Source organism: Epinephelus fuscoguttatus, linkage group LG17, assembly GCF_011397635.1.
Source record: "Epinephelus fuscoguttatus linkage group LG17, E.fuscoguttatus.final_Chr_v1".
Taxonomy (NCBI): Eukaryota; Metazoa; Chordata; class Actinopteri; order Perciformes; family Serranidae; genus Epinephelus; species Epinephelus fuscoguttatus.
The window spans coordinates 18,396,225-18,408,594 of NC_064768.1; the positions used below are offsets into that span (position 1 = coordinate 18,396,225).

Here is a 12,370-nt window from a genome sequence, read left to right on the forward strand (position 1 = left end):
GGGCACTCTGGTCCAGGAAATCTCTTTTTCTTCAGTGCACTTCATGCTGCCAGGAGTTCCAGTTTAAATTCAGTTCACTCATTTTGCTTTTTTCCCAGCAGCAGCTTCACTAACATGAGATACTGTATCTGCACGCTGTAAAAAAAGGACATATATGCATTGAATGTTACTGCATAGAGACAAAGATAGAAATAGAAGATAAAGAGCAGTGGGGGGTGTACAAAGAGTTGTTGTTGCCCAAAGGCTTCAGAGCACTTTCTGCATTATACATCAGCCTCTTTCTTGTTTTTTTTTTTTATCTTCCTTCCTGCCCCAAGTTACTGCAGGAGATATCAAAGGCATCAGCTCTTCTTTAACCTCAATTGGATCAGTTTCCAGTTGAATGCTGCAACACAAACGAAGGACGTAACTTCTGTCCTTTCTGACCAATGCCAGCTATCTTACACCCATGAAGGAACAGTGTAGGTACGTGCTGAAGGCTGTTTGACGCAAATGAGAGGCACTCAGGGTACTCACAGAAATGCTGCGCTCCCATTGCCACATGAAATGCAGAAAGTGGCTTGAAAGGGGGGCTGATGTGGCTGAGTATGAATGGGCTGCAGTGAAAAATAAATGAGGTTGTGTCCTTTGGTATTTATAGGTTGCTTCTGTAACAGGTCCTGTGCTGACTCTAAATGAGTTGTGTGACCTTATCGTTGGTATTGACAGTTGAATGTTGTTGGAAGAAAATGGCTTCATCTTCTTCCTCTTGGCCTTTCCAAGTGACAGGTGTCACGGATAAATTGCAGAATGCTTTTAGCAGTTAAGTCAATAGTTGCCCACCATTTTAGTCCCTGTCATATGTCTTGAATTGGAAGTAAAGAGCGACACCCACTAAGATTGTTCCATTTTAACCTTTTTTTAGAGAACAGAAGATGTCCTTTATTGTCATTGTGTGAAATGGAAAAGCTAGAGTAAAAATATCTAGCATTTCAGAACAGTCAGAAAAAAATAAGCACAATTTATATGGCTGATTTTTTCTTATTTTCCCTTGCAGTAGTCTTGGGATGTAATATTTGCTGATATCACAAAGTCTGGCGCTCTAAATTCGATTAAATTCAGGGGCGTGTGATTTATATGAGACATTATCAGGAATCCTTGTCTTTTTCTTGGCTGTTTAGCATTGTCTGCCTGGTGCTAGGCCAGGTTTAGAAAGTAGGTGTGCTTGGATGGATATGGTGACGCATGGGAATTTCAAAATAAAGGCATATCCTAAAGCTGACGATATATATCAGTGTTTTTACTTTGCATGGATGATATTGGATCATTGATCATTGATGTGATCCAATGTTCTATAGTCTTCTCAGTGTCAACATATCTCATTAAAAAAACCCTGAACTTAAAGAATTATCTGTGTATCCAGAGTCTGAAATGTTGCATGTTGCATGCCAAAGAGCTTTACTGTTGTCCAAAAACTGTGAAACACACCTCAGTGAGACACACAGTTGCACCGGGTGACATGTTCCCTCATTACAATGAACCCAGTTACTGTAGTTTATCTTGAGGCAAACCACATACAGTGTTCTGGTCACGTATATACTCACAAGCTCACCATATGTGTATCAATCTGTAGCTGAAAATTATAACCTTCAACAAATGCTTTGTTGCGGCCAGCTTTATAAGGAAATTACTCACCTTATTATTAGCCTTTAAAAACAAAACTACATATTTGTGATCTGTTTTTAAACATTTTGATCTTCACTTGGAACTGGTGAGCTTGGAGCTGGAGATAGTTTTCATAAGAAAAAAATTTGAGTGATGCCAATGTTTTTCTTTAATCATCTCTCAATCCTTCAGATTTATTTTGAAACTCTTTGGGCAGGCGTCCCAAGCCCCATGTTGGAGCCACTTTTTCATATATCAAGTCTTAATATTTTTTTGTAGTTGACAGTAGGGCTGCACAATTAATCAACTTTTAATCACGATTATGATTTTGGCTTACCCCAATGAAATGATACACAAAAGGTTGAGATATTGATGTTTAATATGTGAGCTCCACTCATAGAAAACTCAGCTGCACATCAGATCAACAGCCAGCCTCCACTTTGGGGGGGTTGTCGCCTACACATGCACCCTACAGCAGCAAACTTTCCTCAGTATTGTGACTGTATAGATATGAATAGATATTTCAAAGTAGGGATTGTGATATTAGAACAAACAGCAGGCTCACATTAAGCTGTTTTTAAACCACACCCTCCACAAATAAACAAACAAACAAAAAACAGGAACACAGGCGTTCCATATAACCTTTTAATTTAGATCCAAAAGATAAGAATCATTCAATTTTATTTTTTCTTCTCATCTTCACAGCGCCACCAAGGGCTGGAAGACGTCAGCCCCATTGAAGAGGTGACAGATACAGAGGACAACGAAGAGGAAGACCTGGGTGTCCTGGACGACCAGCGGAGCATCATTCTCCACCTGCTCTCCCAGCTCAAACTGGGCATGGACCTCACACGGGTAAGGCACTGAAACTGACTGTTTAATTAGAGTTACTAACAGAGACTTTACAGACAGAGGGAACTGCTGTTTCCTCAGCCTTTTCCTCAAACAAATCTTAACTTTTAAACATTTTGGTTGTAATAGGTGGTGTTGCCGACCTTCATTTTGGAGAAGCGATCACTACTGGAGATGTACGCCAACTTCATGGCCCACCCTGACATGTTCCTGTCAATCACAGCAGGGGCCACAGCTGAGGACCGAATCGTCCGTTTTGTTGAGTATTATCTGACCGCCTTCCACGAGGGGCGGAAAGGTGCTGTGGCCAAGAAGCCCTACAACCCGGTGCTGGGGGAGACCTTCCACTGTTCCTGGGAAGTGCCTCGGGACAAAGTCAAACCTTTGGTGAGATCAAACCAGGGGTCCTCTTGGGAGCCCAGCAGGGGCCCCAACAACACACAGCAGGGTGCTGATTCGCCAGGAGGCTGCTACAGAGTCCGATTTGTGGCTGAGCAGGTGTCCCATCATCCGCCAGTGTCTGGGTTTTACTGTGAGTGCCGGGAGAAGAGGATGTGTGTCAACGCCCATGTGTGGACCAAAAGCAAGTTCATGGGGATGTCTATAGGAGTGTCCATGGTGGGAGAAGGTGAGCTAATGCACAACTTCTTAGCAGAAAACAATCACACATTTCCCCTGTTGACTTACTTTAGTTTGTGCTTTTCTTTGTTTCTTCAGTCTTTTTTTCAGTTTTAGACATTTATGTGGATCTTTGACTCAACAGCATTCAGCGGCTTTATTTCAGCTACTTCCACTAACGTAGTAGCTTAAATTTAAACACAGTCACTGAAATGCTGTACTACATTCTGCAGCAGCACCATGAGCCTGCTCACTCAGAATATTAACATGTAATCTCCAATATTATAGGAATTATGTTCCAACTGTGCCACCAATCCCATCATAAGTGACAGAGATAATTATTAGTCATACAGAGTTTTACAATTTAAACTGAGATTATACATTATCCACAATAAACACTCAAATGGAACTGCTTTAATAAACTTACAGCTGTCGTAAAGAGTCATAGTGTAACAATTTTAATTAAAAAAAATAATTACTAGCAAAAAGAAAGACACACAGGGGTTTTATTCCACTCTGGTGGTGACTCAATCTTGGAACCCATATATAGAGATAAGGGATGACTTGATGTTGTATTTGAATGTGTAGGAAAAAACACTGTTCAAAGAAATGACAGTTCATCAATGCGGTAACTTAAGACAGTTCGGAGTAACAAACAAACAAGGATTTAGATTCTGACATACAGTAAACCTCCACAAATCAATGTGCTTCAATGCACGCTTTGATGCGGACTGAATCAGTGAGGAAATGAAACAGCGTGTCTGCTCTGTAAGGAGGAGGAGACAGAGAGAAACTTTGTTGAAGAAAACCTTCCAGCGAGCAGGTTAGGTTCACAAATTCAGCTACCACAGTGAGTTTAAGTTGAACTGAAAACCCTCATCTCAGGGTTAACTAACTCAGAGTTTTCAGTAAAACCTGCTCTCTGGAATACAGGGCAAGAACAAGAAAGCAGTCACACACAACACAGCAACAGTGGTTTAAGAAGCACTGAAACTCCTTCCGTGAGAAAACGTAGAAGGTAAAAGTACAAAAGTGTCAGCAAAATGTACTTAAAGTGAGGTATTTATCATGTTGAATGCTCTATTCCAGAGTGTTATACTGTTGTATACATTAGTGGGTTGCTATCACTGATGTGTTAACATATAAATTCAATGTTGTAGCTGGTTGAGGTGGAGCTAATTTTTCATACTTTATATACTGTTTGATGGGTTAATCTGTCACATTGAAGCATATTATAAAATGATCACGATTTGTTTGAAACATTTAATTTCATCTGTAACTGTTTGCAGTGAAGCAGTTTATAATCCCATGAAATAATAAGTCAGTGTTTCCCCTATAATAACAGGAATCTCTACAGAGTCAAAAAATCTTTACTTTTTTTTTTTTTTTAATGAACCAAAATATCAATTCCAGTGTGTTCCCTATATCCATTCCACCATCCAGCCGTGACAGCTATGAGTCAGTGAATGAGTCATCAGTGGTTAGTTCACATGTCTGTAATAACAGCAGCATAATCAAGTGTCTGTTATATAAACTGCTTAAGTCAGTTGAGCAGGTGAAGATAACGCTGTTGGTAGGCTGCTGGTTACAAATAGTCTCAGTAGTGAACAGCACGCTCAAGTGCTGACATATTTGATGTCTTTTTGTTTTTAGTTGAGCTAGATCAGAGAATATTCAGTCAAAGCAGATTGTGATGCTGTTTTGTCCTCACTGTTCTCAGTGAATTTTGCTGGAGATGATGTAATGTAACCCCAGTACATTTAATGTGGAGTGAGCACTGCACCAGACTCTTTAAAAAGTAGCCTTTTAAATGCTACATTGCTTGTGAGCAGCTGGTCACATGGTAATTAAGGAGGTGTTCTTCACCACTACCAAGAAGGAATTAATGGGAGTAATGGGCAAACCAATTGTAAAAGTGATACATTTTCTTATTAGATAAATGCTGTGTAGTGGATCTAATTCATGCCGATGTGACGAGTGGTTAGTGGGGATTATAAATATTTGGAAAAGATAAATATTCTCTTCAGTGTCTGTGGAGTCTCTAAAAACATTTTAAAGTGTAGAATTTGAGAATTTTGTGTAGCAGTAGATGGTAGAATGATGTTAAATTGAGTTTGTGTACATCCCCTCTACCCCCCACCCCCACGCTGGCCCATCTGCCAAGCCAAAGCAGTCAACCCAGGGGGAAACTCCATAAATCAGTAAAAATAAAAGCATTGACTGAAAATGCTGTTTAATTTGATTCACAAAGAAAACTAACCTTTGATGATTTAAGGTCTTTCTCTGTGCTATTTTAAGTGAAGGCTTATTTAAATGTGTTTTTTGTCATCCTGACACAAAGTACAGTGATGGCACTGGAGGAGTTTGACAAACCTGAAATGCTTAACAGTAAGATTGCCCTGTAGTGAATACAAGGTAGGAGAATTCATAAAAGTTGGATTTTTTTTTGTTGCTGTTCATGTTGTTTAGCATACATCCCTGAAATTGGTTTAATCGGTGCTGATGAGGGTTTCACTGGTGACCACTGTTACACACTACAGCTCCTTTGTTTTGGTGCCTGGCACATGTTAACATGACTTATGAGAGTCAGTCTCTTTGAATTGATTGAATGAAATTACAGGAACAAATTAACAAGGATGCACTGACACATGATTAAAACAGAAATAAGACAGTACACAGTGTACAGGGTCAGTGAAAGCAGCTGCTGAACACCAAATAAAGTTGTTAAAGTTGATGTAAGTCACTTGTGTTGCTGCCTTTGTACTTGTGATTACTGTAAAAGCAGTTCATACCTGACCTTCTGCTCTATTAGTGGAAGATACTTCAACATGATGCAGTAATGGTAAATAAAAAGATTGCCTTGATTATCTTAAATCAGGAAAAGAGCTCACAAGTAACCTTCACCAATACTGAACTAAAAGACATTTAGTAGACATTTACTGTGATATTTGTTCAGCGGTATTTCAAACTACAGCTCTAAAATGACCTTAAAACACGCTGCCCTCAACATAAAGCTCACCTTTTGTAACAAAAATAATTTATAGTTGTTTATCAGGATGTTCTTGTGCCAGCTGAATAATGAAAGGAGCAAAATGTCAAAAAAATTCCCAGATAGCAAACATCCCTGTCCTGTATGAAAGAGTATGAGACCTCTCCCATAGCAATCAATAATCCAGTCACCTCCGTCAGCACCATTACACCATGTACAGTAGACTGTTCGGAATGAGTCACCCTCAGCGGTGACATAGGAAGTCCTTGAGCCCAATCGACTGAATCTGGATACATGAACTGATTCAGTCAGACATCAAAGCTTTCTCAGGCTCTACTGTACCTCTGAGCGCCTGTCGGCAGGCTGTGACGCAGCAGTTCATCATCATGTGCAGAGGCTGATGCTGCTGTCAGGGAACATGACCCTCACCCCAGGAACTATTGATTGCTGGGTCTTTTTTTGCGATGCCTGCTTTCCTGATAACAGTTGATACTGTATTTTTTATGAATGTGACTGTGGGTGAGTCGGCACTCGAGAAGGAACAGAGGCACAGCAGCTGATGCAGCCAGATAGTTTTTGTGAATAAATTGGACCGGGCTAAGAAATAGTTCTGCACATAACCCTTGTAAAATAAAGTACCGTTAATTTACTCTTTGTTTATTCTACGAATTGAATAAACAGGATACAATGTGTTAATTAATGAGCTTTAGAGGTGCTGCTACTTGGATTTTGTTTCTTTGGACCGAGCCAGAGGAGCTGTTTCCCCATGTTTCCAGTCTTTATGCTAAGCTAGGTTAGCTAGCTGCTAGTAGTAGCTTCATTCATTGTACAAACACGAGTTTTATATCAGGCCTCTCATCAAACTCAGACATAAAAGTGAATAAGCATGTTTTCTAAAGTTTAGAAATATTGCTTTACGAACCATTTCACCTGATTGTCTCCACTTTCTGCTGCCTTTTACATGTACTTAACCCCGTGTAGGGAAATATTTTTATGCCTCCGTGCCAGCAACAGCTATGGCTCAAGGCATTGTTTTCAGGTTGTCTGTCCCATTTTCGCGAATGAAATTTCTCAAGAACACCTTGAAGGAATTTCCTTAAATTTGGCACCAACGTCCACTTGAACTAATGAACTGCGAAAGGTCACTGTGACCTCACAAAGTATGTTTTTCTGCCATAACTTAGGATGTCATACACTCATTATGAGAAAGGTCAGTGTCTAATAGGTTAAAATGATGAAGTGATGACATTTTATATCCAAAAGATCAAAGGTCAACTTCACTGTGACATCATAATGTTCTCCAAAAACATTTTTCCAGCCATTATTCAACATCATAACTCAGGAACAGAGGAGGAGACATTTGGTTGGATACTGAATTGGTGACACTAACCTTGGGTGTCCACCTTGAAACAGCGTTAAATGTAGTTTTCTTCTGTGCTGTCAGGTTGGACATGTGTGTGAAGCATCCATGTTTTAGGATATGTAGCATCTTTACAGCAACATCCATATTTGAAGCCTTGTCAGCTCATGACTACATATGAGTCTGGACAGACATGGATGTAAACTGTAACTGCAACTTTACTCTTTGGCAGACGCATACAACCACAAGGTGGTAATTCTGCTTACTCCAATACATTTATTTGACAGCTGCAGTTTGAAGTTACTTTGATTTTAATTTAATTTTTATGATTGACTTTTGAAATATGATGCACTATTACAGATTAAAGGTCATATTCACCCACGCAGGTGCTTTAAGTTAATATGGCTGAGACCTACTCATGTTGAAGTATGCTGGGATTTACAACTCAATGTACTAATAATAAAGATAAAGTTGCAACTAACCACAACAAAAGTCGTCCTAAACCAGGCAAAATGAGAAAATACCTGTGAGGTTGGATCATGGGTATGCAATATTGTTTATCAATCAGCAAGCATTAAAATGCTGCTTAAATTTTAACACATTTATTTTAAAAATAGTCCAATAAAGTCATATATTTGACACAGAACTTTTGAAGTCTTGAAACTGATGCATTTAAATAAAAAACTGAGTTGTTAAACTAAGTAAATTAACAGCTTTAGAGGAGCCATTCTGCATAATGAATACTTTTACCTTTGACTCTTATAGGACGCATTCACACTGGTGCTATTTGGTTCCGCTTCCATGGATAGTTTGGTTCGTTTGGAGTGGTGTGAACACTCATTTGAACTCTGGTGCGGACTAAACGAGTGAATCCTGGTCAGCTTGAAAACTGGGGGTCTCAATTCACTTGCAAGTGAACCCTGGTGTGGGAAATGTAAACGCACTATCCAGTGAACCAAAGAGAGGAAGTGAACCAAAGAGAGGAAGTGAACCAAAGAGAGGAAGTGATGTAAAGTGCAGTGCATTTTGGGTAGAAAAAAAAGCAAAGCCAACAGCACAAACCAGGAGAAGCAGAGGTACAAAAACAAAAAAGTTGGAAAATGTCTCATGGGCAGACGTGGAGCAGTAAAAACAGAAACCCCAAGACTGCATAAATTGGTGTTGCTCCATTTTTTTGTGGTGACCAACATGGCTGAAGGGGATTGATTTCCGTTTTCGATGCTGGCCAATCGATGAGCCAGGTTTTCTTCTTCCTCATTCCTTTTTTCTTCCTGGTCGGTAGACGTTTCAGGCAATACCTGCCCCCAAACGAGCAGCTGTTGTAACTGTGTGACGTTGTCTAGGTGGTTTGGTCCGTTTTAAAAAGTGCAGTGTGAAAGTGAACCGAACCAAATGAAGGTGTAAAATTTTTCGGCATTCCCCGCCCAATTGAACAGAGTCCCCCAGACTATCCTGGTGTGAATGCGCCCAGTACTACTTACTTTCAAAAAACTCCTGTACTTTTACTCAAGTAGAATTATTAATGCAGGACTTTTACTTGAAACAGTATTTTTAGAGACGTGGGAATACTACTTTCACTAATACGTAAATGGTCTAAATACACTTTCCATATTGACCTTACATGTAACATACACAATAGACCTTTTTAATTTAAATTGGTTATCAGCCTGGTATTTCCTTCACATAAGAACAAACCTATTCAGAACAGTGTGGTCATTATATAACCACAGTGCCTGAGTTTACCCTTGGAGGCATTTTGCAGTGAAACACAGCTGCACAAGTGATCTGTGGTAAACACGTGGTTATGATATGAGAACAGAAAGCTATTCATGGACAGGACACGTGAGGTGTTGTTGTTTTGACAAAATAAATCCACTCACAGACTGACTCAGGGATGCAGATGTTTCATGCGCTGAGTTGATCATGTGTGTGAAGCATAATAGCGTCTCTTGTGGATATCCACACACCCAGGAGATGCTAACACAAACCGCCTAAAGCAGCTATCACCTGGTTTATATAATGCACTCCACACTGGGAGTTCATTGTGCTGAGTATTTTCCACTATATGTATTAGAAAACAATTATTGCTGCCTCCAATCAGGTTAAATAATGTAGCTGTTTTTATTGCCTGCACACAGGATGTGAAAACAGCAGCAAACTGTGCTTAACTTAGTTTAATGACAACATTCAGTAAGATTGTTGCTGTAATGGGCACTTCAGAGACTGTTGTAAACAATTCAAGTCTTATATAATATTAACTGAACATCATAAAGTGCTCAGTCATTATATTTGATTTAATGTATATATAGAATATTGAGTTTCAGTGTACCTATGTCTCTACACAGCCTGCTGTGTTTTACAAGTCATGATAAAGATCATTGACAGACACATAACTGGCTTAGAGAAAACATCTACATATCAGGCCCATACATTAAATTAGAGTCTATTACGCCAACATTTGGTTATACATTTAGACAAAGAGAGGCAGTCTTTAGGGGAATAGGGTGGCTCCACATACCTTTGGAGAGAATCTCCTACAAATCATTAACCAAATTTGAGTGACTAGTTTCAAACCTCTCCGTTGCCTCTCAGTGTACACATGAAGATCTACATTCTCATTTTCCTCCTCTCAGGGGTCCTTTGTCTGTTGGAGCACGATGAGGAGTACGTCTTCACCTTGCCCTGTGCCTACGCCCGCTCCATCCTCACCGTGCCCTGGGTGGAGCTGGGGGGCAAAGTCTCCATCAACTGTGTCAAGAGCGGCTACTCTGCCACCGTCACATTTCACACCAAGCCTTTCTATGGTGGGAAGGTACACAGGTGAGTGTTTCTGAGCATCTCTTTCTCTCTTTCACTTCCATCATAGTTTGACAGCAAACAGTACGGGCTGATTTGTGTATTCCTTTATTTTTATTGATTTAGAAAACAGTCTGATAAGCACAACAGCTGTGTACATCACACTATGACTAGAGTTAGAAATGCTGGCCATTCAATATATATTGGATATCTGTAAATCCTTTATACACCCATTTGATTTTTCAGTTGAAAATCTATTCAAAACTCTTTACATATGAGTTTTTTCCTACAGTTACAACATGTACAGTGTGAATAATTTATTTCACCTTATTATAGAGAGAACACAGAAAATATTTTCAATGATTTTATTGTCAATCTATCACAAACAACATATACTTTCTGTAACAAACACTCAGCATCACAAGACAAATATTCCATGAACCTTTAATTTAATCCTTTATCTGCAATTTTGGCAACAATTAAATCGTAGGCAACTGGACTTTGATTTTGTCTAGAAGACGTTTCGCCTCTTATCCAAGCGGCTTCATCAGTTCTCAACGCATCGGTGGAGTAAGACTCAGGTTTTTAACCTGGAGGTGTACACCCACCATCCTCATAAGACAATACTTCGTTAGTGGAGTTTCACTGGACCATTGTTTGGGTCAGGTGAGTCACACTACTGAACGACAGTCGTTAGGATTGAGTGGGGCCTCTGGTGAGCAACAGTCGTTAGGCATAATGTGTGGTTACCAGTGAACGACTGTCGTTGTGTTTCTTTTAGCCACTTGAGGTTAGTGTCAGGTAGTCTTTGTTATTCAATCTCTTAGGTACAGCAGCAAGGGCCACATTGTAAATGGGGGATAGGTGGTGTCTCAGGCCACCTCCCCTATTTAGAGACGGCTTTTCTTCAAAATCCAAGTCCAGTTGCCTACGATTTAATTGTTGCCAAAATGGAATTGACCTGGATAAATGAGAATATCCACAGATTTATCTGCAATGTTTAAAAAAAAAGTCTTAAAAGCATGAGTGTGGCATTAAAGTACAACAGCACACTTCCTGACTTGAACAATAAAGCATTTCAATTGATTTCAATTAAGCACAGTAAATGCTTGCTATACCATGATATTTTAAATATTTTTTTGATATACTACACTAGGACATTTTTTATACGATACTATAACTTTTTTATGATATACTATACCATGACTTTTTCTATGACATACTATACTATGACGTTTTTTACGACATACTATACTATGACATTTTTATGACATACTATGACGTTTTTTACGACATACCTAACTATGTTTTCTACGACAATCTATACTATGATGTTTTTATGACATACTATACTATGACGTTTTTTATGACATACTATACTATGAAGTTTTTTATGACATACTATACTATGACGTTTTTTATGACATACTATACTATGAAGTTTTTATGACATACTATACTTTGACGTTTTTTACAACATACTATACTATGATGTATCCTACAATATACCATACTATGACGTTTATGACATACTATATTACGACTGTTTTATATGACATACTACACTATGACGTTTTTTTATGACATACTATACTATGACATTTTCTACAACATACTACACTGTGACGTTTTTATGACATACTATACTTTGACGTTTTCTACGACATACTATACTATGATGGTTTTATGACAGACTATACTATGACATTTTCTACGACATACTATACTATGACGTTTTTTTGACTTACTATACTATGACGTTTGTTATGACATACTATACTTTGATGTTTTTATGACATACTATACTGTAATGTTTTTTACGACATACTATACTATGACGTTTTCTATGACATACTATACTATGACGTTTTTTATGACATACTATACTATGAAGTTTTTTATGACATACTATACTATGACGTTTTTTATGACATACTATACTATGAAGTTTTTATGACATACTATACTTTGACGTTTTTTACAACATACTATACTATGATGTATCCTACAATATACCATACTATGACGTTTATGACATACTATATTACGACTGTTTTATATGACATACTACACTATGACGTTTTTTTATGACATACTATACTATGACATTT

General features: G+C 38.6%; 1 protein-coding gene across 1 annotated transcript in view; it reads left to right on the forward strand.

Moving 5' to 3' along the window:
* LOC125904685 (oxysterol-binding protein-related protein 10) overlaps nucleotides 1-12,370 on the forward strand; it is a 115,576-nt gene that overhangs the window by 92,808 nt on the left and 10,398 nt on the right. The window contains exons 8-10 of the mRNA XM_049602266.1: nucleotides 2,350-2,499; nucleotides 2,626-3,124; nucleotides 10,097-10,283. Coding sequence (XP_049458223.1) covers nucleotides 2,350-2,499; nucleotides 2,626-3,124; nucleotides 10,097-10,283 — 836 coding nt within the window. The remainder of the gene's footprint in view (nucleotides 1-2,349; nucleotides 2,500-2,625; nucleotides 3,125-10,096; nucleotides 10,284-12,370) is intronic.